This window comes from Physella acuta, unplaced genomic scaffold (genome assembly GCF_028476545.2).
Source record: "Physella acuta isolate Inbredline_101_S28 unplaced genomic scaffold, ASM2847654v3 ptg000579l, whole genome shotgun sequence".
Lineage (NCBI taxonomy): Eukaryota > Metazoa > Mollusca > Gastropoda > Physidae > Physella > Physella acuta.
In genome coordinates, this window is record NW_026732098.1 from 83,522 (window position 1) to 110,000 (window position 26,479).

Genomic DNA, 26,479 nt, shown 5'->3' on the forward strand with positions numbered 1-26,479 from the left:
TTCATTTCTTTATATTCTAAATTCGGAAGATGACGTTATTAAATCTGTGCTCTTTCCTTAGTGTAAACATTAGTGACGTCATTGTTTCGTGCGTTCTTTTTCATAAATATAAACACTCCTCCGGTTGCATAATTAAAACGATTTTTCTACATTCGAATATGCCTTTATTTTTTTTTATTTTTCTTCTTTAAATAAAATTGTGTTTATACATTTAAAACATCTAACATATTATTTTCAACAAAAGTCCGTATCAAGTTCTCCATATATCGCTGAAGATTCTGATGTGATAGCCTGTGAAAATATTTTGCGGACAGAGAGAGAGAGAGAGAGAGAGAGAAAGAGAGAGAGAGAGAGAGAAGTGCGCACATGGGCTTTCATATATTAGGACTAGAAAATAACGTGAAATTCAATGTTAATAACACGTATGTATGAGATTGGTTTATTATGTTTGAAATAATCGACATACTAATTTATAATATGTAAAAGTGTATGAGATTTTTATATCATATTCGTCTCAGAATTATAATTTTAATTTAGCTCAAATAATAATCTATTAGCTGAATGAAATACTAAATTTGTTTGTAGTCATCATATGAAATCGGTTTAATCTACCGTTTAAACTGATGTTAGTTTACAACTGTCTCTGTACTATTTTCTTTTGGTGCGGCGGCTGTGTCAAAACATTTACCGATCCCCCAGAGTTGAAATTATTTTGTCATACCCACGAACAATAATTGTCTTGTTATAGACCTATGGGGAGGGGGTGTGTATGTGGGGGGGGGGATGAGATGATTATCTATGTCTTTAACGGATCATTTCTCCCGAGGGCGGGACGACGTTGTAGGTAATTGTAGGGATATGTTCAGAGATTAGTGCAAAGATTGGGTTGTTAACCCAATATTTTCCATTAGGTAAAATCTGCTCCATTGTCCCGATTTCGGAGCTAATCTCTGATCAAGTAACCTAGTTGATCAGGTGATTGGCTGGATTAACGTAACGTACAGTCCGGTATTGTCGTATGCTGGTAGTAGCCAGGTCTTCTGGTCATGTGACCGTTAAGGTCTCCAATTAGTTACACGTCCATTATGCATTAAGAGATCGATACTTTTAAACTATCGATTTCTCGACAACCAATCAAAAAAAAATAATTGTCAAGCAACTAATTATCTAAGTGTGTCGGAAAGGTTTGGTTAATAATTTTCATTTTGATTTAGGGTGTTCAGTAAATTCGCTAGCAGGAAAGTACGTTATTGTGTTGATCTAACAGTGTGTTGATTTGATAGTTTGTTGATATAATCATCTAGTTTGTTCTTTGTTGATATAATCATCTAGTTTGTTCTTTGTTGTATACTGTTTGCAAACCTTAGGAATACTTTTTGTAAATTATTCGACTACTGTTTGTAAACTTTTGTATACTGTTTGTAAACTAATCTTATACTATTTGTAAACTATTCGTATACTGTTTTTTAAACTATTTGTGTACTGTATACCATCAGCCGCTATGGGAGAACATCTAGGCAGACTTACAACAAGCTGGGTACTGTTTGGTCTGGCTTTCTGTCTGGTACTGTCCGGTCTCTTGACCAGCAAATGGCTGACCGTCACCGCCTACTTCACCAAGGTCGACGTCCACTTCGCTGCCAAAGGTAGCTACAGCAGCGGATATGACGCCAGTAAGTTGAAATCCATTGAACGGAATGGACTAAGGGTAGAGCACTAGACTGCGAACTCGAAAGTCTTGAGGTCGAAGCCAGGTTCAAGACAGTAGAGTCCACCCAGCTCGGATGGGTACCCAACTCAGGTTAGGAATGTAAAGGTGGCTAGGCATAGTGCTGACCACACTATCCAGTCATATGCAGAGGTCACAGAAACAGATGAACTCTACTTCATCTGCCCCATGTGTTATGGAAAAGAGGATCAAGTTGAAATCTGTCCTTTTACTTTCGTCTGTCAAGGAACTATATGACAAGACGTAGCATTGCGCCAGTAAATTCAAATATTTTTATTTAGTTGCGTCAGTCATAGAACTGTATAAATATAATGTGGCATTTGCAAAGATACCAGTAGTTTATTTTCCTCTCCTTACAATGGTGTATCATAGAATTATTTATCTCTTCTTCGTGTTGTGGAACTATTAAAGTTGAATTAGCACATTCTATGATGAATGAAACGTACATTATATACACACTAGTCAAGTCTAGCGTACCTGTTTGCTATCATTGCCTCTTGATACTGGCAGATATAAATTAGAAATTAGGGTTAATAAATCTAAAGTTGGTTTAGATTTTACTGGGTTTTTGCTGGGTACTTATAATATTTTCTGTTGATTTATATACATGTCAAGTATATAATGAAGTAATAGCAACAAAAACGACACCCTTAATTTTTCATGACAGTAAATATAAATCGGTTGTGCTTTTTTTTCTAAATTATTTGCTTATTTTCAAAATTAACCTCTTATTGTTCGTTGACCTTAACCTTTGACCCTGACCTTTCAACCGCTAGCTATAGCTACAGCCATGTGGGCAACACTGGGAGCGTCCTGTGGCATGGCTGGGATGTGTTTCATCCTGGCCAACATCATGATGTTTGCTGACTGCTGCAGTAGAGTCAGTGAGTGCATGACAGCGATACCAAAAATCTGCGTGTTGCTCGCGACCTTGGGAGGTGAGTTGAGTCATCACTTTGTTCTAATTTACCTGTGTTAGCTAATTAGTGCTAGATACATACCTATATCATGTGTGGTGTTAGATTAGACGTACTTATATCATTTGTGTTGTCTACAATTACTGCAATAATATAATGGCATAATAGTTATTTATCATCTCATAATATATGTCCATAACTCTAGTGTAACTGTTTACACTAAACGATTGATCTATTCACGATCCAGAGACAGTAGGTTAGCCATAGTATAACTAGTGTATGCCCATACAAAAACGATGAAGTGTAAAACATTGGCTTTTTATTTGGCATTATATGGTTTATGTTTATCCATAGAAAGATGAACGTTATGTCAAAAATGCCAAGTTAATTCTAATTTTAATTGTATTGCAAGTTTTGTATAGTTCAATGACTCTCCTTTGTGCACGAATTGCGTACCGCCAGGATTCGAACCCAGACCACCAACATGAGAGTTGAGCTGTCTACACGTCGACCAATGTGTAGCCCTACGCGGACGCGGCGTACTTCTGGTTTATATGTATACACACATTCAGTATTCACGTACCCGTGTTTTAGAGAACTATGGCAGTTGACTAGATATCAACAAAAAAAGTCTAGTGAATCTTGAACAAGCACCACACATTACAAATATGTTTGTCGGAAAATATGTAACATAAAGGCAATCACTAAAACAGAAGGCAATCCTTACAGTCAGAGTTTCTTCCAGGCATCTCTTCGGGGGGGGGGGGGGGCTTCGAAAATATATACTTTTAACAGTGTCTCCCCCCCCCCCCCCGAAGAAAGTCTACCGTCGTCCCCCTTCCCCCCCCCCCCCCCCCCGAATATTTCAAGTGCCCCCCCCCCCCCCCCGGAGAAAAAAGTCTGGAAGAAACACTGCTTAGAGTAGCTGAGGTGGATAGGGCACACTCTGGGAGAGGATACACCACTATGTAGGCTTAGCAGTGGGAAGGGGGTAGCAAGAAGGGGGTGGGGGTGCAAGAATATCTGAGAGAAAGTGAGATTGTGTATGGCTAAAAATAAAACATCTATCTTTTGTGTCCTATGTGTCGTCACCGACGTCGTCGTCACCCCCCCCCCCTACAGCACACAACAAACGGTGACGTTGTCTTGTACATATGTGTTGAATGACGTCATTTATTGTCTGTTCTACTAGATTTGTATTCTTGTTTCCTAGGTGATTTATATTTATTCTCATGTGCAGGTCTGCTAGCTGAGGTAGGGTGCACTCTGTTCCTGATCGACCTCTACGTCCTTGACACCATTCCCGTGATGATGATGATGACCGTGACCCCAAACATCAGCTTTTACCTGACCGTGGCAGGCGGGGTCATCCAGATGATTGGCGGATGTGTGTCAAAGTTCAGCTTCAAGGTCAGGGTCGCTGTTCATTAATCACGCATCACGTGACTAATTGGCTTACAGTGATACTCCACGGATTGTTTTACCAAAGTGGTCGGATGAAAACCACGTGTTTACAAAAAAACATTGAAGTGATCAGATGTGTGTGACTATTATTTTACTTCCAATGATTTATTTATGGAGCAGAAAATATGTGTTATTTCTTAATACATCTGACCCTTATAAAACTAAATATACTACTATAATATGTTTATAGATTCAACTAAAGTTGAATGATATTTGTTCTTGATATCAGTAACATAGATGGCGGTGAAAGGTTTGCATGCATCGAAGTGTAGGCTAATGATTGATGGGTGTGTATATGTGTATGTTTGTGTGTTTGTGTGTGTGTTTGTGTGTTGGCTTTTTAAACAGACAAGTTTTGTATGTGAGTAACTACGTAACCTCTTAGTCATACATTGCTAAAGCAGTCAGCCCAGACTGACATGAATATAAGCCACGTCCTCTGTCCTGTTTTCACGTCATGCCGTGATCTGTTCACCAGCGTGTATAGTATATAAAGATTCAATTTTTAAAAAATACTGACATTTAAATACCTACATATACACTTTGTAAACGTTTTATGTATTTAACCATAAACTATATAAAGGGTGATAATCTATTATATATACACAATAGCTGTATAACTGATTATCTCCCCTACTAGCATTATCTCCAATGCTGTTGTTTACTGAGTATAATCCTCTGTGTTCTAACCCCCAAACATTTAGATACACTTTCCATACATTACGGTCGTTTGCAGTCAAATTTGGCCCGTTGTTAGAAATGGCCCGCATTTAAAAGCAGGCCAAAGTTAGAAACGGCCCATCTTCAGAAACAATGGGAAACATTTTGTCAACAATCAAAAGCGTGCCACTTTTAGAAACGGCCCACATTCAGAAGAATCAGCAGTTAGAGGAAGCCTGCGTTTTGATGTAGCCCACACATACAAGCTGAGAACTGACTCCGTAGGCCTACACATAGTCATTTTACTTGCTAAAACATAAAACTTAAAAAAAAATGGTTGAGTGTTGAACGTTTAACTTCCTACGTCAGGGTTTCATAGAAATTCTACATGGGCTTCATTCTACCTGTGTTAGTAGTATTCTCATCAAACTATCACCTTATTTTGGGCTAGAAAATGCATATGCCTTACCAATGATAAGCTTCAACCAGCTGCCGATAGTTGGGTGCTAATTAGCAAGCAATCAAGTAAGAAAATTAGCAATTTTTTACACGTTTGATGGCAGTGTTTTTTTACTTTCATTTTGAGTGTTGGCTCCCTGAACAGTGTCTGGCTTATAGAGATAATATGAGATTTAAACTTAAGATTTTACTTACATTATAATGGAGGATTTAATAAGATTTTAACTTGAAATTAGTTAAGATTATAACTTGAGATTATACTACATTTTAACTTGAGATTAGCTAAGGATATAACTTGAAACTATATTTTTAAAATTTGAGTGTATACTAAGCTTATAGTTTATAACTGGAGATTACAAACATAGTAAAGATGTGTGTGTGTGTGTGTGTGAGGGGGAGAAGTAGTATTAGGGAACCATCTCTTCATCAGAGGGGTGACGGGCTGGTAAGCGGTGGGGATTAGATTGGTGAAGGGGGTTGTAGGTGGAGTGTGTGTGTGTGTGTGGTTTAATGGGGTTGGGGGTGGTGTGGGTGTATATAGGGTTTAATTGGGTTGGGGGTGGAGTGGGTGTATATGTGGTTTAATGGGGTTGGGGGTGGTGTGGGTGTATCTGTGGTTTAATGGGGTTGGGGGTGGTAAGGCTGGGTCTAGGCTGAGTACTGACCTGACACGTGCCGTCCAGCCACACGCCGAGTTGTTTATAAACAACCCGATTATAAACACAACCCCGTCCCCCACCCCACCCCATCTAGTCACGTGGCTATTAAACAAACACAACCCGCCATCACCCGTGCCTATAGCCCAACCCGCGCCAGCGTTAAACAAAAAATTTCATTATCCGCCGAATTAGACGGTACCTGACGCCCCGGTACCCGCGCCCCTCCCTCGCTCCCCCGAGAATCAAACGCCACTAGTTGCTCCAGCTCACGATGTCGCTGTTTAACCCCCACCCACCCCCACCCCTCCCTCCTAACCCGTCAACCACCCACCCCTCTCCCCATCACCGGCGTCTGTTGTACCAGGCAAAAATTTCTCGCGTGCCGATATTTTTCACCGTGAAAATTTCTCTGGCTGCATGTTGAGAGTCTTCCCGTTGTGTGGTTTACTCACTCGTGATCTAAGTGGTGCACGATTTGAGCACACAGTACACGGTGTCACCCCACAGTAGAGTGTAACATCACCTTAGTGCTCACAGTGTCATTCAGTGAAGTGCTCACGTGCTAAGTGTCCACATACGCTTGATACATACAAGAATGTGTTCGGTTAAATCAAAATTTATGTTTTCTCGATCTATATTTCCGTGAATTAAAATCAAATTGACCTGGATTTAATACTGTGATATAACACACTGTGATATTTTTCTTCTTCAGAGGACTTAAATTGTGCCATTGTCTCGATGATAAAATTAATGAGTTTTTGTAGTTTTTAATTAGTTTTACCTCATCGTAGGGCAAATTTCGGTTGGTTAAAAAATGTTTGATTTGGTGTGTTTGGATGTAACCCCACAGCCAAAGTGTGAAGCCGATCTGATTTAGAAACCAGGTTTCCTTGGAATATTGCCTGAGCTAAAACATTTTGTTTACACGTGTGTTCTGGGTTACACGTGTGCTGGTTGAGAAATGGGACGAACACACCTCGTGCATGCCGTACTACATGCGTACATAGGTGAGTACTGCATGTGTTTTTAATTAGTAAGGTGGTGACGCAGTGGTTAATTATATAACAGTAGGTTGCTGTCCTCTAGTATAGTGTGTGGTTAATTATATAACAGTAGGTTGCTGTCCTCTAGTATAGTGTGTGGTTAATTATATAACAGTAGGTTGCTGTCCTCTGGTATAGTGTGTGGTTAATTATATAATAGTAGGTTGCTGTCCTCTAGTACAGTGTGTTGATACACTGCTCGTCATTTTATAGTAATTCATAAGGTGCTTTGACGTAATGGACATCAAAAAGTTGACAAGAATCCTTCCATAATTTTTCTTGACATGGATAAAAATATTTTGTTTACTAGTTTATTTTTTTTTGTACTTTATTTTTGTTTATTGTGTTGTTTTTTTTTTATTTATTTTTTTTGTTGTTGTCAATTTTGCTTTGTAGCGGCGGTTAAAAAAAACTTAAGCTTACACAAATTCCAAACATTTAATATTTTAAAAAAATCAATGAAATAAAAGCAATTAATGTAAAGACCCTGAATTATTCTGTGCGTGTTTAAGGCAGCATTTTTATATTAATTTTCATCAAGCCTTAATAATAACCTGAACTTTCACTTTCGTAAGACAAGCATTAATTGGGCGTGCAGAAATTCGTTGATCAATCTTCTAAAAACACCACTTTCTAGTCATTAGAACTCAAAACTTTCACAACAAAACATTTAAACAATTTTTTTAAACCATATGTCAAGGTCTATGTACGTTTTCTGTGACTAAATGTAAACAACTAAACTATTTTTAGCTTTTTTCTTTGTATTTGCTTGGGTGCCGAAATTACTAAAACCGACTATCCAATCTTTTATAAAGTCCGATAACAAATCAAACAGATTGTTTTAAGCATATTTATCTGAACGACATCGTATATGACTTTTTAAATATTTAATGGGCCTTTCGACTCATTTCGAAGCAATTCATGTTGGTATTTATTAATCCGGTGGTGATTTGTGTAATTGTATAAAGATAGGCTGCTATACTTAACGTTGATTCGTCATTTTATAGCATTAGTATGTGATTTGACGTAATTTAAGGTGTTGTTTCTGTGGCATTTGTTTTGTTTTACGAGCGCTTACTGACGTCATTACGTCAAGATATCGATGTGGATATCTGTCATCAAGCATTGTAGCTTAGTTTCGACTCGTTTCTAATACAGACACTTTTCTACATGAATATATTTCCAATTACAACGTAATACTATCTAATTCTAATATAATTAGATGTTTAATTAGTCATTAAAAATAAATTGGAAGATTAATTACGGCTAACAAAACGATAACAGGCTTAAAAACCACTTTGAATATACCAAGAATAACTAGTGTCGATGCTTGACTGGTCGGATGAGCGGTTTTCAAAGTTATCATACAAGGGAACAAACTACGAACTTTATAAAAGGCAGATAACTGTCGTATTGAATTTTTTTTTTATTAAGGTTTAAAAGCACAACTTTACTCGTATTTACTGTGACACTTCACACACTAAAATAATTTTATATGGCTAACGTTAATTTACGTCTTAAATATTGAATTATCATATTGATCATTTATCTATCCAAATAATTTAAAACGTTCAAAATAGTAAGTTTAAAACAACTATACGATTACAAAGATTTGAATATTATAAAATAAAATTTAAATTTTTTGATTACATTCTGCATCTGAGATTGTGTTGCATTGTTTATTCAACTTTTTCCATCCTTCCGATTAAAACACCTGGATAGAATAAGGATAGAACCACATTATCATCCATTAGCACAATACTACATTGGGTTAAACATAAAGAGCATTTTAAAATTAAACATCATAACACCACATTATGGGGGAAATGACATAGGCAGCTTTTATAAAGAAACGCTAGCAACATTCCAAGGAAACAAAAGCATTATTGGGGAAGACACAAAAAAAATATACGACATCCTAATCAAAGAACAAGCGACACCCTTATACACGAGAATTAGTTGGGCCAGGGAACACAATATAATAGACATTAAAGATACATTTAGAAACCTACATAATAAACGCATTACACCAAAAGAAAGGGAAATAGCATACAGACTGATTTTTAACACAACTCCAGTTTCACGAAATACAAAGTCAAATCAAAATGTTAAAATAACATGTCAAACGTGTAAACAAAATATACAAGAAACTGAGAAACACATTTATTTAGATTGTATATTAGTTCAGAAAACAAAGCAAACACTTGCGAAAATATTAAACACCACCAATCAAACAGCCACAACAAATAAAGCAATCACACTTAATTTAATTAACACGACTAGACAAAGAACAGAAGACGAAAACAGACTAGTAGCAATGGCTATTTATAGATCGACTATATGGCAAATTAGGAATAAAGTCAGATATTTTTTCACAAAATACACGGACATCGAGTTAAAAGAAATATTTCAAGCAAAGCTAAGACATAGACTGGGAACTCTCACTTAACTGAGAAAAAAAAAGAAATATACAGGAAAGAAATAAATAAAGTATTAATTTTAATTTAGACAGTCTCAAGCCAAACATCACTCGATCAGCCCCCAAGTAAATTAACATTAGAACAGTCTTCTGTTTCCCGGGTTTTAAAATGCACAACCTGAATGGTAGAAAGAGATACCCACCTCAACCCCCCCCCAACACACACACACACACTCCCCCCCCCCCCCCCCCACACTCAACCGGACTGGCGGACATTTCAAGGTAGCGTGCCCTCATTGCCAAGGGTCAATTTTATGTCATGGAAAGTTTTGGAATGATAGATCAGTACGTGATTACAGAGACCCTTCTCCTACAGTCGTTTCTATTTCTGTCCATGGGTGGCTACAGTGTGAACTTTTGACTCCGCAGCACACTAAACTAAGCAGTGAAGAGAAACCTAGTTTGCACACCTTATTTTAATCTAGTTCTTATGCCATTTTATTTTTTTCCCTTTGATTATTATATATGCAATTGATGTTCACTGTTCATGTCTTTGATGCTACGTAAAATCTATCAAATATATTATTATTACTGATTTAAATGTTTAAAACAATTGAATTAATAAAAATAAAAATAAATAAAAAATCTACCCCCTCCTCTCTCCCCCTCTATCCACTTTACCCCCAGACATGATAACCCCACAATCCCTTTAACTGTTCCAACGACCCCACCACCCACCGCAACATCAATATCCAGAACTTATTTAAAGTTCTAAATCTTGTCTCTTTCCCCTCATCTTTCACACTGCAACCTTTTGAAAACTCAATGCGACCACTACAACACCCTTTCAACTAGTCAACTTAAGTTGTTTCCCTACATAGAAAATGCTTCACTGTCCCATTGACCCTCTCTGAAAAATTTCCTTTCCTCTCCCCACCCAGACTTCTGACACTTTCATTTGACCTTCACCCCTTTTACTGTCATCCTTTGCAATTTTTTTTTATAATCAAATACATGACATCATGTAAATATTCATTATGTACATTTGCAAAACCTTTCGTTTTCATTTGGTGTTCAAAATTATGTTAAAAAATTTGATGTTGATGTACTTGTTTTAATTGAAAATAAAAGTATTAAAAAAAAAAAAAAAAAAAAAAAAAAGAATTTTACTTGTGATGGAACTTATGCTTTCATTTAGCTGCGATAAAAATATTTACATGTTGCTATATACTAAAGCTATACATTTTTGTACAAGAAGACTTGGATCTTTCTATATAATTTTTTTAAACATGTATTGTCTACAGATTTTCAACATGTCATTTGCATATTATTCAAAATAAAAGTTGTCTCACAACAAAAAAAAAAAAAAAAAAAAAAAAAAAAAAAAAAAAAAAAACTTTTTCCATAAACACAGTGTTGCTGTCAAGAGATATGTTAATAATAGATGTTTAATTGTTTTCTATTGCTTAATGAATCGGCAGGTTAATTTAGCAAAGTTAATGTGCAGAAACAATATATGGAATGAATGCCGTTGTTAAAATACTTTTGTAATAGCTCGTTCTTCGAACACTCAAGAAGAGCCGTCTCATTCTTTTGAAAATCGTTTGCTGTCATTAAAAGTGGTGTGGTTTTAAAAACTGCATTTCGTAATTTTTGTAGGACTTCATTAAAGGTTGGACGTACTTCATGTTTTATATCCAGTTTAGATTTGTTTTTGTTTTAAATCTTGCCATTTTTATTTGGAAATGTAAACAAATATGGCATAATTAAGTAATGTTTTTTTTTTAAGTATAGGTCAGTGGTCGGCAACCTGCGGCTCGCGAGCCGCATGCGGCTCTTTTGATATCAAGATGCGGCTCTCCGGCTCCTTGCACAAATACTAATAATCTTAATAAAAAAAAATATTTGAAATAAAAAAAATGTTAGTGGCTCTTTAAAACCAAGGAAATTTTGAAAATTGTAACTTTTGGCTCTTCCGCTTCAAAAGGTTGCCGACCCCTGGTATAGGTTGATTTAAAATATATATCGGAAAGGGTCTGAGTAAAAAAGTAGGGGCTGCAGATATTGAATCCACAACGCCTGACAATGAAATCTACGACCACAGAACATGAAATAGCCAAACGGAGTTTCTCTTCCTAAAGACAAATTCAGAGTTTCAATATCCAGTTGATGTAAATAAATTGTAATGTAGCTTTTAAGGGAAAAAATAATTCAAGTTCTCTGCATGTATTGATTCATAAAATATTTAATCTCAAATTGTTTTTTCAGCTTATTTTTCTTCTTTTTGTAAGGCCGCTAAGCAAGCAAAATTGGCAAAAACTCGTTTTTTTTTTGGTCTATGTATTCATGTCGTCATTGTTGTTGTTTTTTGTCTATGTATCTGTGTCAACATTCATGTTAGGGGCTTTTGCTGAAAGTCGTCAGATGAGACAATAAAATGTATTCAGCACAGTAAGCTGTCTATCACATGTTGAATATTTTACAAGAAGCATGAAAGCACCGTATTTCTCTAACATTTGGTTAAACAATAGCGACTTTAAAAAGGTGTGTGTTATGATTTGTTATCTAGAATCGTAATATCAGCTATAGTGTAATCACTAGTTTAGAACTATGCTTTGACTAGGGTTAGACTTTGAGTTAACCCTAGGGTTAACGTTGACAAAAAAAGTTAAATTAGTTGATTATGTGCCTCCAATCACTTAACACTGCGGGAGTTAACATAATGTAATAAGAAAATATATTTTAACAATATTCTTCCACCCCAATGTAAATATTAATAGCGCCCCCACCCCCCCACCCGAAAAAAAAAAAAAAAAAAACACCTTATAGGCCCCACCTCCCACCCCCCAACCCAAGAATAATGTTTGAAAGAAACCCTGCCGAACATTCGGTTTTTAACTATATTTAAACAGCAGTCTAGATAATATACCCGGTGTGTGTATTTGTGTATGTGTACTTGTGTTTGTGTGTGTGTGTGTTCTTGACAATGATATGGTGTATGTGTATATAAGCCTTGCTAATGGAAATGTGTATTCTGGACGTGGGGGGGGGGGATAGGGTGGGGGGGGGATAGGGTAGGGGTGGGAAGGTTGTCATGCTTTCCTTATGGTGATTAATAATAGGACTTGTCCTCAACATGAGATCATCAAAATATAGCCACAAGTCCTAGCGTCCTTAACTGCAGAGCAACGTATTTACAAACACGCTGTCGTTAGCTATGGGACAAAAATATTTCTTGACCAACAGTATCCGCAGCAATAACCAGCAGGGGGAGGTAATAGAGAATCTCGAATCAGGGGAGGTAATAGGGCAGCAAGAAACAGGGGAGGTAATAGGGCAGCAAGAAACAGGGGAGGTAATAGGGCAGCTAGAAACAGGGGAGGTAATACAACCATAGTCAGTGCACTCGTGAGTACTGTATTACACGTGAGTCTGCTCAGCCGGGCAGACGGGAGGGAAAAATTGGAGGACTTTGAAACTCTTGACACGGTTAAAAAACAACGCCTTAAAAGGGAAGTTGTTTTTTTAAGGTTATGGGGACATTTCAACTACGACAGCCAGTAAATTTACAGGATTTAATCACGTTTGTTGTTATTAGACAAATACTAATGTACACACATGTATGGTGCTACATTATACATTAAAATATATGTACTCACCTAGCAAGTATATGTGTAAATATTCTAAATTTTTGCAAGCACATTGTAAACTTTCATATACACCTTGCTATGTGTACATAATTGCACATGTGGATACACACCTTTCAAATATGTGTACATATTGAGCATACGAGTACACATACTGTACAAAGTATGATTGATTATCTCCCTCGTGTTGGCTATGCTCATCATACATTTGTTTAGATCCCTCGGATAGTTTTCTATAGCAAAAAACTGTGTTAATGATTCGAGTCATGATTTGTTTTGTGTATAATAAACAGACAATGCACTAATACGCACAGGTTTGGGATGCACAAAAAACACATCACCAACGCTAGAGAACCAGAATGTACATACCTGTGATGAAAGAAAAATGATGCAAGATGCTCACGTATCTTGCTGTGTTGGCGAAGATGAATAGTTACTTGAGTAGTTACATTTTTACAGTTTACCTGTTGTAAAAAATATACCCGTGTTGTCGAAGATGAAAAGTTACTTGAGTAGTTACATTTTTACAGTTTACGTTGTAAAAAATATACCCCGTGTTAGCGAAGATTAGTAGTTATTTGATACACATTCTTACAGTTTACCTGTAGTAAAAAATATACCTGTTACACCTTGAAGATTATCGTGTGAACTCTGTCACTAGAACACCATCACATTAATTCACATTCTGAACAGTTTACACCATTGTTTATTAAATATTTAACAGCTCAATCGCTGTATGTTTCTACAAACTGTAAAATCTGATCATCATTCGATTTTAACCGTCTGCTGACTATGTAAAGGATATAATCAGTCATCAAAACACTGACCGTGCTTGATATATAAGTATAGTTATATAATCGTTCATCAAACTTGAAATAAAATGGGGGTGTAAAAGCTTTAATCAGCCATCCAATAACTTCTCAAACCTGAGCTATGATTGTGGTTATACAATCACCCTCCAAACCTGAGCTATGATTGTGGTTATACAATCACCCTCCAAACCTGAGCTATGATTGTGGTTATACAATCATCCATCAAACCTGAGCCATGATTGTGGTTATACAATCATCCAACAAACCTGAGTTATGATTGTGGTTATACAATCACCCACCAAACCTGAGCTATGATTGTGGTTATACAATCACTCCAACGAAACTGAGCTATGATTGTGGTTATACAATCACCCACCAAACCTGAGCTATGATTGTGGTTATACAATCACTCCACCAAACCTGAGCTATGATTTTGGTTATACAATCACCCTCCAAACCTCAGCTATGATTGTGGTTATACAATTTTTCACCAAACCTGAGCTATGATTGTGGTTATACAATCACCCACCAAACCTGAGCTATGATTGTGGGTATACAATCATCCATCAAACCTGAGTTATGATTGTGATTATACAATCATTCATCAAACATGAGCTATGATTGTGGTTATACAATCATTCATAAAACCTGAGCTATGATTGTGGTTATACAATCATTCATAAAAAATGAGCTATGATTGTGGTTATACAATCATTCATCAAACCTGAACTATGATTGTGGTTATACAATCACTCTCCATCCTGAGCTATGATTGTGGTTATACAATTTTTTTCACCAACCCTGAGCTATGATTGTGGTTATACAATCACCCTCTAAACCTGAGCTATGATTGTGGTTATACAATCATCCATCAAACCTGAGCTATGATTGTGGTTATACAATCCTCCAACAAACCTCAGATATGATTGTGGTTATACAATCACCCACCAAACCTGAGCTATGATTGTGGTTATACAATCACTCCAACAAAACTGAGCTACGATTGTGGTTATACAATCATCCACCAAACATGAGATACAAACACACAACCACCCCTCCCCCAGAAACACCAGTCGATGTTCAGACGACCCAACAAGTCGATAGCCTCTAACTGTTTATCATTAGATTCTTATTTCAGCTCTCCATTCACGAGACATATTGATTTACCTCTCGATATTACGTCTCCTTTTTAATTTCTCATCATTACCTCCCTTTTTTAATTTTACATTATTACCTCCCTTTTTAATATTTTTAAAACCTCCATTTTAAAATTACTATGAGCCAACCTTGAAAGTCCAAATTATTTAAAATGACCAAGCAAACAGCAACTGATAATGTATTAAAATTTTAGCGATGCAATTAATTGCAATTAAGAAACGAATATTGACCTTTATTTTTTATATTAAAAATTTGTATGCTGAATTAGTATGTTATCTTTGTTGATTTAGTTAGACTGTATCATTATAGTTAAATAGTAGGCTCAAAGAGTCAGATTTTATTTATACATGACTCCGGTCGATAAATTATATCAAACAGTCTAATGAAATGTAGATAGACACGTTTTGGAATACTGAAAAGCTGTATGTAATAATTGTATTTCATTTCTGTTAGGTGGTCATCCAATAATGACGTCACGCTTTTTTGGACGATTTTTATCTCCCCCCTCCCCTCCGTCACACGTCACAAAAAGCCAGACCCCCCCCCCCCCTAAAATGGCTTCACACCTCAGCCTACAACCCCACTCAAAATTGCATTTGAAGTTTTCTTAAAACATCGATATTTTTCCAAAATCTTGTCTGAACTCCGTCAACATAGAGTATTTTGATCAATTCCTATTACAATTTATTAAAACAGTTTTCTAAAACACGAAATAACGTCTAAAAATCGTTTTCTTACATTGCTTTTTTATAATGCAAAAGTGTGACGTCCCACCATCTGAACCCCCACCCTCCCCCTCATCACACACCGTCACAAAATTACGGACCCCCCTCCCCCTACGAGTGTGACGTCATTTTTGGACGACCCATAGTTAAAAAAAACAAAATATCAGTACATACAGATTTATACATTTGTAAAGTAGTACACACTAGCAAAGGATTACACATTTGTAGAGTAGTACACATTTGTAGTAGATTACACATTTGTAATGGATTACACATCTGTAGGGGATTACACATTTGTGGTTTTTGGTCCTCTGATCTACATGAGGTCTTTGCTCTCAATATCCACCAGAGATGTGGTTGATCTCTGAAAGACAGGTCCCTCAAGATGACACAGATATTTTACAATCTCGCCTCTCCTGACATAAACAGCTAATCTAAATATAGAAACAGTTCTTTAGCGAGTCAGATAATCGGACATGTCACTATATCTTTAATTTTTGTTTTGTCCCGGAAATTGTCGGTTTCTTATTTTTAGATTCCAATTCATAATTTTATTTGTTCCATTAAATATGAAATAGCAATTTAATGTCGTTTTTTTTAAAGTTAACGCGTGTATTTTTGGGTGGTGTTGAATTATTTGGGAGCTAATAAAAATATGTCAGTCTTTAAGTGGCTGTCAAGGGATGGTTGAGTGTGTACAGGAAGTGTTAGGTGGACGAAACTGAGGGGAGGGGATTTATAAAGTGTGGTGTACGGGTAGGGAGATGGGTTGTATTTTAAAAATCTGTATGGCTGAGATTAATTTACAGAGTTTCTTCCAGGCATCTCTTCGGGGGGCTCTGAGCCCCCCCGAAATTTTTTTTACCTCCCCCCCCCCGGAAGAAAGTCTACCGCCCCCCCCCCCCCCCCCCCAGAAAATTTCAATTGCCGCCCCGGAGAAAAAAGTCTGGAAGAAACACTGTTAAATTATTCTTCTCTTCTAATGGGACCTACAAGTCATATAGTAGGTCATGGACCAGTGATATAGTAGGTCATGGACTACTGATATAGTAGGTCATGGACTACTGATATAGTAGGTCATGGACTACTGATATAGTAGGTCATGGACTAGTGGTAATGAAGGTTAGGCACTATTGATATAGTAGGACCACTAATCCAGTAGGACATAAAGCGTTAAGGACAACTGAAGTCTTAGGATTCTTAACGTTTTAAAACATTGACCGAGGAAGGACCACTAACATAGTAGAACCGCGGATTTAATTCGGCCAGAAATTTACTTTGTAATCTGCTATAGAGGGAAGACGGGTGTTTTATTCTATTAAAGACTGTTTAAATATTCCGACATTTAAAAAAAAAAATGTTATTCAAAGCTGGCGAATCCAAGCGTTTTAAAACTCGAACAGGAACCACTGAGGGGAGATAATCACATATTCACTGCTACGTGTAATGTCCACAAACAGTGTTAGGGTTCAAGGATTTTTATTTAATTTATTTTATTGATTCTTTTTATTTTTCATCCCTGGTTCTATACATCTGTTAAATCTCAAACCGTCTATATTTTTAATCGGCACGTTTGTTGGATTGGTTTCTTACAAACATTGTGCCTAGCCCTTGTGGAAGTTTGATAGTGGTGTGGGGAGTTGGGGAAATGTATTTACAAAGCTTTTGTGTTGAGCACACATAGATACACGCGTTTAACGTGTTGGATCCAGAATCAGCTTATGTTATTTATTACGCAACAAATTGTTAATTAATTGTTCTATTACCATAGACTTCAATTTGTAAAAGACATAAATTTGTGTGTATTAGTTTTGTGTACCTCTCTGAGTTTGTGTGCGTGTGTGTATGTTTGCATTGTGTTTACGCGGCTTCGTCTGTGTGTATGCGCATTTGTGTGAGATTGTGCGATTGCTTACATTGTGTGTATTTGCGTGCGTCTGTGTGTGTATGCATGTGTATGCGCGTGTGTGTATGTGTGTGTGTGTGTGTGTAACATCTAGTTCAATACAAGTCTCCTACATAGAACAGGAACGGTCCCATAACGGCGTCTGGGTGTTGTTTTTACCCAACTGAAGCGATTAGACGACTTCCATACTTTAAGGGACGTCACGTTGAGACAATGCGGGTAAACATCAGTTGTCTGCTGAAGTTGTAGGTCTTCGTGTTCTGTGGTGGCTTGTTGGTGGCTTGCCAGTTGTATGGCCTGTTTGGTGTTGTGTTTGGTGTGCGGGCTGTTTAGTGTGCAGTGTGTGGGAAGTTTGGTGTGGTGTATAAGATGTTTGGTGTTGTGTTTGGTGTGTGGGTGCTTTGGTGTAGTGTATGTGGTGTGTATGATGTTTAATGTACTGTGTGATATGTAGATTGTTTTGTATAGTGTAGTATGTTAGGCGAAATGTGTAGTGTATTTGTTTGATGTGGTGTGTATGTCTAAAATGGGTTCTCCAGGCTGTTAAATGTAACGTATCTATAGTCTACTTGTATGATATTTATAGTAATGGTTTGTATACTGGCTTAAATACTGGCATCATCACAGTTGTTGTAATACGAGGCTTGTAAAACGATTTATTCGACATTTCTATCAGATAAAATGTCTCACACTTTGGGAGCTAAACGGTATCAATGAAAGGTCAACAACCTCTAAGGGTTGGCAGACTCCGTCATGTACAGCAACCCGATTGGATAGCTCGTGCATGGGTTGCACACAACCTGAGGGCGATGTCTCGCTTTAACAGTGACGTGGCATTAGCCGGTGGGTGACCCTGGTGAGCTGTTGGAAAAACCTTTTCACCTCAACATGGGCGTCAGCAACAGTTTCCCAACGCCTATCGTACACGGCGCTTCAACAAGTGTGACCATATATAAAAATTATATATATATATATATATATATATATATATATATATATATATATATAATATATAATATATATATATATATATATATATATATATATATATATATATATATATATATATATATATATATATATTTTATGACTGATTACCAATGTGCGCCTTACTGAGACTCCACGGTTATTCCAGTTCTAGCCCAAAAAGTCTGGCAGCTGATGAAGTTAATTGTAATTACGTGCCGACCTTCATTATGGCAAACTCTCATTTGGTTGGCACTAATGAGTCGTTGCTAATGATTCGTGGCATAGTGTTAGATTGTAATGCTCGGTGCTTGGGTTCTTTTTAGCAGGATTGTATTGGTTTTTTTTTATATTGATTTTATTGGGTCGATTCTTGGATGATCAGAACCTCAGTCATGACTTGACATTATGACAATGATCAAAACATCCTACATGACTGAACACAAATAGATTTAATCAGAACATTATACAAAATGTATTTTAAAATTTAGCTTTTCATTAAATGTCCTTACCTAATGTCATTCATCGAAAATATCATCAAGCATGCATTACCAAATCTCACTTATCAAATGCCCCTACGTATATCACCTATGTCGCCTATCTTATGTCATTATTGAAATGTCATATATCAAATGTCCGTTATCATTTATTGTCACTTGTCTAATGCCATCGATCGAATGTCACTTACTAAAAGTCTCTTTTTTTCAAATGTCACATAACCAAATGCCACTTATCTAGTTTCCCACAGAGAGTCAAACCCAGACAAAATAATCAACTGGCACGAGATTAATGCCAGAACAGTAGCGTCATCCCCTGATTAATTATATCATTCACGACATTTCTTTTTTCTCACAGGAAATTCCGAACTAATTACCTGATCTTAATGTCTTAAAAACTAATTACTTCCCTTATTTTTTAATCTTCGTTTTCTTTCATTTATTTCATCTTCTTTTGTTTCGTCCGAATTAAAAATAAAATTGAATTCTCTTCGTCCTTCGATCTCTAATTTTTTTTTTTAGAATTTTTTTTTTCAATGCCGTTTGTCTGTATCTTTACTGGCTTTGTAAGGTCGGACGAGGGTGATGAAGGGGGGGGGGGGGGGAGTGAATAGACTAGCATCACGTCACAGCTTACGTGCAGCCCACCATTAAGGCACCCTAATCACGGCTACTTAGGTCACGTGACCGTGTCGTGCCCCTGAGGGCTGGAGTTGTCTGTCTCGTTTTGTTCCTGTAGTCTGCTACAGTCTGGTACAGTCTGTCTGCTACAGTCTGTCTGCTACAGTCTGTCTGCTACAGTCTGTCTGCTACAGTCTGTCTGCTACAGTCTGTCTGCTACAGTCTGTCTGGTACAGTCTGTCTGCTACAGTCTGCTACAGTCTGTCTGCTACAGTCTGCTACAATCTGTCTGCTACACTCTGTCTGCTACAGTCTGCTACAGTCTGTCTGCTACAGTCTGTCTGCTACACTCTGTCTGCTACAGTCTGTCTGCTACACTCTGTCTGCTACAGTCTGTCTGCTACAGTCTGCTACAGTCTGTCTGCTACATTCTGTCTGCTACAGTATGTCTGCTACAGTCGGTCTGCTACATTGTCTGGTAAACTTTGTCTGCTACAGTCTGCTAATGTAGGATCCTCCGAATGTTAACGTTGTCTATAACGTTTGGTTCTAACATACATTGCAAAGTGCTTGCCTAATGCTGAACTGACCAGTGGTCAATGTTTTAACACGTTTATATAGTCACAACTCTAAATTGAGATTGGCTGACATTAATAGTTTCAGTTTGTAAACAATTACCGACAGATATATTTTTCTACAAGACATGCATTCAAAATTAAACAAAATGAAAACTGTGAAATGAGCACAGCATGGTCGGATCAGAGATAATACTCCAAATTGAAACAGCTGCATCTTGTATATAGTGCTTGAGTGGACATTGGCTGTGGAAGCAAATCCATGAAGAGATTGAGGCTTAATCTGAGTCAACGGGAAGTATGGCGCATAACATATTGACATTTAATTCTTAAGTGTGATAGGAAATTTCCCATTTTAATGATGCGAAGAAATAAAGAAGAAATGAAAAATAACGCAACAACTACACGTCGAGTTATAATTAGATACATCTGTTTTGTGGTATTTGATAGATTTAATATCAATATTCAATGATACGAATCTCTAAGATGTCGCTTCATGATAAAGTCTCTGAAAGAATGACATTTATGCAAACGACATTCGTGCAGACGACATTCGTACAGACGATATTCGTACAGACGACATCCGTTCAGTCGACATTCGTACAGACGACATTCATGCAGTCGACATTCGTGCAGACGACATTCGTACAGACGACATTCGTGCGGACGACATTCAGACGACATTCGTACAGATGACATTCGTACAGACGACATCCATACAGACGACATTCATGCAGACGACATTCGTGCAGACGAACTAAGTTGAAGAACGCCAGTCCTACCTGCTTGCACTAGTCCGATACAACTTAACATATGTGTTCTAGAATTATCCTAAAATCGACGCAATGAATCAATACGAAAAAAACAGTATTTATAACGTTTTTATGTGTGCGTGCATGTAAATAAATTATTCTTTTAAAATTTAAAAGCGTCATTTATCTTTTGTTTTTTCTCCTTCTGTGGTAATAAATATCTATTACAGTAGAAGGGAAATCAGTCTGATATTCAAGAACGGCATTAGTACTGGCTAAATCTGGGGTGCTTTTAAATACTTCAGATCTTACTTAATTAGTTTGGTAATAATTCATTACATGTAATTAATTTTAAGATTTTCATTCAATTGAATTTTTTTTTAAACATAAAAGTTTTATTTCCAATTTTTAAAGGCGAACTCGTTATTGCACCAATCAACCCTTATTTTTTTAAATCATGGCGGGTACAGAGAGGTGTTGGTCGTTCAAGGTTAATGAGATAGTTCTGAGATATCTCAGTGCAGTCTAAAGTAGGTGAGTGGGAGGGGGATATCTTCCATCCAGCGACATCTTTTCTGAACTCTTCTTTAACAGCTTCCGTTTCGATTCCTAAGTTACCTGTCATTGGAGATGGTGTAGGGCCATTGTATGCCTTTTCTCGTTGTGTGGGTGTGTGTGCGTGTGTGTGCTTGTGTGCTCGCGCGTGTATGTGTGTATGTGTGTGTGTGTGTAAATGTATGTGTCTGTATGTGTGTGTGTATATGTGTTTATGTGTGTGTATATTGTATGTATATTGTATGTATGTGTATGTGTGTATGTGTATGTTTATATGTGTGTGTATGCGTGTGTGTTTGTGTTTATGTGTTGGTAATACGTTCACACATGGCAGGTGTGAGCACACTTGTTCATACATCGAACTAAAGCTAAAGTTCAGTGCTAGTCGTGTACCATTTAGACCACATTTCTTGAACCAGAATGTGTACCTTGGAGTGTACTAATTGTACAGGTATGTACACAACAAGAGCTGACAGCAAACTGCCACGCCCTCTGATTACTCCCGACGCCCCTCACTGTTGTGTTTCCCCCAATGAGCACAGGACGCCACCCACAATTTGCTTCAATTAAAGCACCCCCCGCAACTACAGCCTGATTTAACTGCACCCCCCCCCCCACCTCCTCATTTAGCTGCACCCCCTCCCCACCTCCTGATTTAACTGTACCCCCCCCCCACCTCCTCATTTAGCTGCACCCCCCCCCACCTCCTCATTTAGCTGACACCTCAATCCCGACTTCTGATTTAGTCGCTGACATGTGTCAGTGGGCGGTGACAGTGAGTCAGCGACAAATTTTATGACACGTGGCAAACGATCAGGACGTGTGCATAGTTGGGTATGTCAGTCTGTCCGTGAGTGCTCTTTGGGTGGAGTAAGACAGATTTAAAGGCTTGTGGTGTTTGTAGCTTCTGATGTACTGGCTGCTGGGTAAAGTTGGCGTTCTGCTAAAGGGCTTTTGGAATAGTTGTGTAGTGAGGTGGGGGGGGGGGGGGTTGGACGGTGGCATACGACTGCTATCCTGAAAGTCGTTAGTTCTAATCCAAGGTTCGAGTCAGTAAAAATGTCCACACAGTTAACTAGGGTACTCACGTTAGGGAAAGGTAAAGGCAGTTGGGCATATTGCTGTCTTGTTGGTATGCCGAAGTCACTGAAACAGTTAAACTCTATTTCATCTGCCCATGGAACATCCTGTCCGAAAGTTTATTTTGCTGCATTTGTGTATATGTAGTGACTGTAGCCGATGCTTAGTTAAATATGTTCATTAATCTGGCACAGTTCTGTCGACAAGACCCGTACCTCACAAATAGACATCTCCATATAAAGTAAGTAAAGTTCTCTTTCAAACCTGACGGTCTACGGGGCTGGTGAAGTAGAGTTTTCTCCTTGGTTTTCTTCCCCTCTTCGTAGCGCTCTCTCTCTCTCTCTCTCTCTGTTCTTTCTGTCTCTCGCTCTCTCTATCTGTTCTCTCTTTCTCTCGCTCTCTCTCTCTTTGTTCTTTCTTTCTGTCTCTCTGTCTCTCTCTCTCTCTCTATCTCTCTCTGTCTCTCTCTCTCTATCTATCTGACTAATATGTACTTATAATATGAAACTGAATATTCCAAAATAGTTAATGCCCTTTTTCTCTGTCTATTTTTCTCTCTCTCTCTCTCTCCCTCTCTCCTTCTGTCTATCTCTCTCAAACTCTCACCATCTCTACTCATTAATACTTTGACAAGAAAACTCGAGCTTCTAGAGAACCTAGACCCTAATCAACGAGTGACCGATGGACCGAGCCATGCTAAGACCAAATGAAAGGACATTCATCTACCAGAGTAAAAGTCGATAGGTCAAGGCCAAGGTGATTTATGCTTGTCCTGATAGTTACGTAATTAGAGGAATTAGCCGGATACAGTATCTAGATAGTGGGACCTTGTAGATAAAAAGACTGCACTATTGAAGTTTTATAGTAACACAAAATAAATTTATAATCACTTTGTTGTTTTGCTCCATTAGTTAAAAATAGAAGTTATATTTGTTGCTTAAAAAAAGATTTTTTTTTAACTTAATTCAACCAGCCACCTTTCGTGAATTATTTTGTCGAGAGGTGTTAGAGTGGGGCGAGTAAGGCCGGAGGGAGGATTGGGAGTGACGGTAGAGGGCATGAGAGGGCAGAAGAGGGCAGTAGGGAGTACATAGTAGTTAGGTGAAGTGGAACTGTTATCTAGGAAAGTTAATTGTTGGCCTAGCACTTGTTGACTAGAGTGATCTCAGGCGACTTAGTGGGTAAGTGGGAGGAGGGGGGGGGGGAAGAAACACAAATTTACTGGGTAAGTGGGGGGGGGGGGCACAAATTTGTTGGATAAAATGTGGATATAATTTTGGTCAGGTTGTCTGTATTCACAGCCAAGGGCAAAAAGATCACATAATTTTAAGAAATATTGTCCAATCATAAACTCTTCTTCACCTGTCCAATGTATCGCTAGCTCTAAAGAGGAATCGTAGCATTAGTTTTTTCTTGACTGTGTCCCATCACAAGCATACCAGAATACGTGTTTTTCTCTATACCCACTAACTCACCAATATGCCCACCCCCCCCCCCCCCCCCCCGAACAGAATGCCTGCCCCCTCCCACACAAAAACTGATCAGAATGCTCCCCCTCCCCCTCTCCCTGCCACCGACCAGAATGTCCCCCCTTGCACCCTCCCCTCACACCCACCGAACAAATGCCCCACCCCCACACACCCAAAAACCAGAATGCCTGTCTCCCCCCTCACACACACACACACACATATACAGACCAGAATGCTCCCCCACACCTGCCAAAGACTAGTTTACCTGCCCCCCCCCCTTAACACCCACCGACCAGAATGCCTGCCCCCCCCCCCCTCCCTACCCAACAGACCAGGATGCGCCTAAAGTGTTAACCAACTTCAGCAACTTTTCCGGCCATCTCGTTAACCGAGGCCGGCCGTCAAGAACCGGCGGATTTCCGGCATTTCCTAACCGGCCTGTAGAAGAGGGAGGGAGGACACATCTCGGAGTATTAAAATCTGGAGTGTCAATTCTCTCTCCCTCACAGGGAGGGGGTATGAGGGGTAGGATGGTGGGCGTTGGCCGAATAATTTATTGCAAAACGGAAGTACCAAGCGAATGTTGATGTGTTAAGTGGGAAAGGGGGAATGGGGGTGGGGGTATGATGGAGTGTGGGTGATGGGGAAGCTTCAAGAAGATGAGAAACTTCAGGAATGGCGAGGACATCTGGTGGAAGAGTTGAGCCTGGAACATGTGAATGTCCAGCTGGGATGGTCAGAATATGGGCTGCAGAGGGGCAACAAATGGGCTGCAGAGGGGCAACAAATGGGCTACAGAGGGGCAACAAATGGTTTGCAGAGGGGCAACAAATGGGCTGCAGAGGGGCAACAAATGGGCTACAGAGGGGCAACAAATGGGCTGCAGAGGGGCAACAAATGGGCTGCAGAGGGACAACAAATGGGCTGCAGAGGGGCAACAAATGGGCTACAGAGGGGCAACAAATGGGCTACAGAGGGGCAACAAATGGGCTGCAGAGGGGCAACAAATGGGCTACAGAGGGGCAACAAATGGGCTACAGAGGGGCAACAAATGGGCTGCAGAGGGGCAACAAATGGGCTGCAGAGGGGCAACAAATGGGCTGCAGAGGGGCAACAAATGGGCTACAGAGAGGCAACAAATGGGCTACAGAGGGACAACAAATGGGCTATAGAGGGGCAACAAATGGGCTACAGAGGGACAACAAATGGGCTACAGAGGGGCAACAAATGGGCTGCAGAGGGACAACAAATGGGCTACAGAGGGGCAACAAATGGGCTACAGAGGGACAACAAATGGGCTACAGAGGGGCAACAAATGGGCTGCAGAGGGACAACAAATGGGCTACAGAGGGGCAACAAATGGGCTACAGAGGGACAACAAATGGTCTGCAGAGGGGCAACAAATGGGCTGCAGAGGGGCAACAAATGGGCTATGTAAGTATTCTTGCTAAATAGACAACAACGTTGCGTATATGGGCTATATAAGTTTCTTGAAAAATAGAAAATAGCATTGCGTATCGACGAAATAAAATCATGCAAGGAAATTCGAGTATTAGGGAGAAAATAGATAGGAGAAGTCTATAAATAATTGACCAATGAAAACAGACAAGGTATCCTAAGATGGCGCAGCTTGGTTTGCCAATACTAAAACATTACGTAATACTTAAGAAAGCACGTCTGAGGTCTACGTATTTTACTAAATCTCTTGTTTATTTTATTGTATGCGATATATAGACGACAAAAGAGAAATAAAATCGTATGTACAATCCATATGTACAATCCATATATACACTCCCGCAGCGTGAAATATAACAATGGGTCATGTGAAATATATGTTCAAATAAAAAAAAATTAACTTCAGTTGAGTGAGTAGAATCAAGAATCAGAAAAACCGGCTCAAACTATCATTTTAGTTACAGAAGTTCGAATATTGTAACATTGTTTCCTTCAAGACCTTAACCTTGTACCTAGCAGAACCTCAGGCTGTTTATTCTACAAGGTCAAGGCAACTGTCAGCGGCCTCGTGACAAACGATCGTTTACCTGACAGGTTCCAGCAAGGTGGGGGAGGGGGTGGGGGTGGGGGAGGGGGTGGGGGTGGGGGTGGGGGGGGGGGAGGTAGGGGAGTGTTCGTTGTAATAGTTTGTGTCGTTCGTGTCGAGGGTTGAACAAGCTTATTAGTGACATGAACTTGCTGCACTACTGTGAACGTATGCCATATCACACTACGCCACTGTCAACTTGTGCCACTACCACACTACACCATTGTCAACTTCTGCCACTATGATACTACGCCACTGTCAACTTATGCCACTACCACACTACACCACTGTCAACTTCTGCCACTACACCACTGTCAACTTATGC

General features: G+C 38.7%; 2 protein-coding genes across 2 annotated transcripts in view; both read left to right on the forward strand.

The window, feature by feature from the left end:
* Positions 1 to 1,202: 1,202 nt before the first annotated feature.
* LOC131947034 (uncharacterized) lies at positions 1,203 to 4,113 on the forward strand. Its single transcript, XM_059308118.1, has 4 exons — positions 1,203 to 1,242; positions 1,497 to 1,673; positions 2,506 to 2,667; positions 3,887 to 4,113. The coding sequence occupies exons 2-4, from the start codon at positions 1,502 to 1,504 to the stop codon at positions 4,075 to 4,077; spliced, it is 525 nt and encodes a 174-aa protein (XP_059164101.1). The 5' UTR covers positions 1,203 to 1,242; positions 1,497 to 1,501; the 3' UTR covers positions 4,078 to 4,113.
* Positions 4,114 to 6,297: 2,184 nt separating this feature from the next.
* LOC131947033 (uncharacterized) overlaps positions 6,298 to 26,479 on the forward strand; it is a 49,526-nt gene continuing 29,344 nt past the window's right edge. Inside the window, exon 1 of the mRNA XM_059308116.1 lies at positions 6,298 to 6,895. Within this exon, the coding sequence (XP_059164099.1) occupies positions 6,850 to 6,895 (46 nt within the window). The 5' untranslated portion in view covers positions 6,298 to 6,849. The remainder of the gene's footprint in view (positions 6,896 to 26,479) is intronic.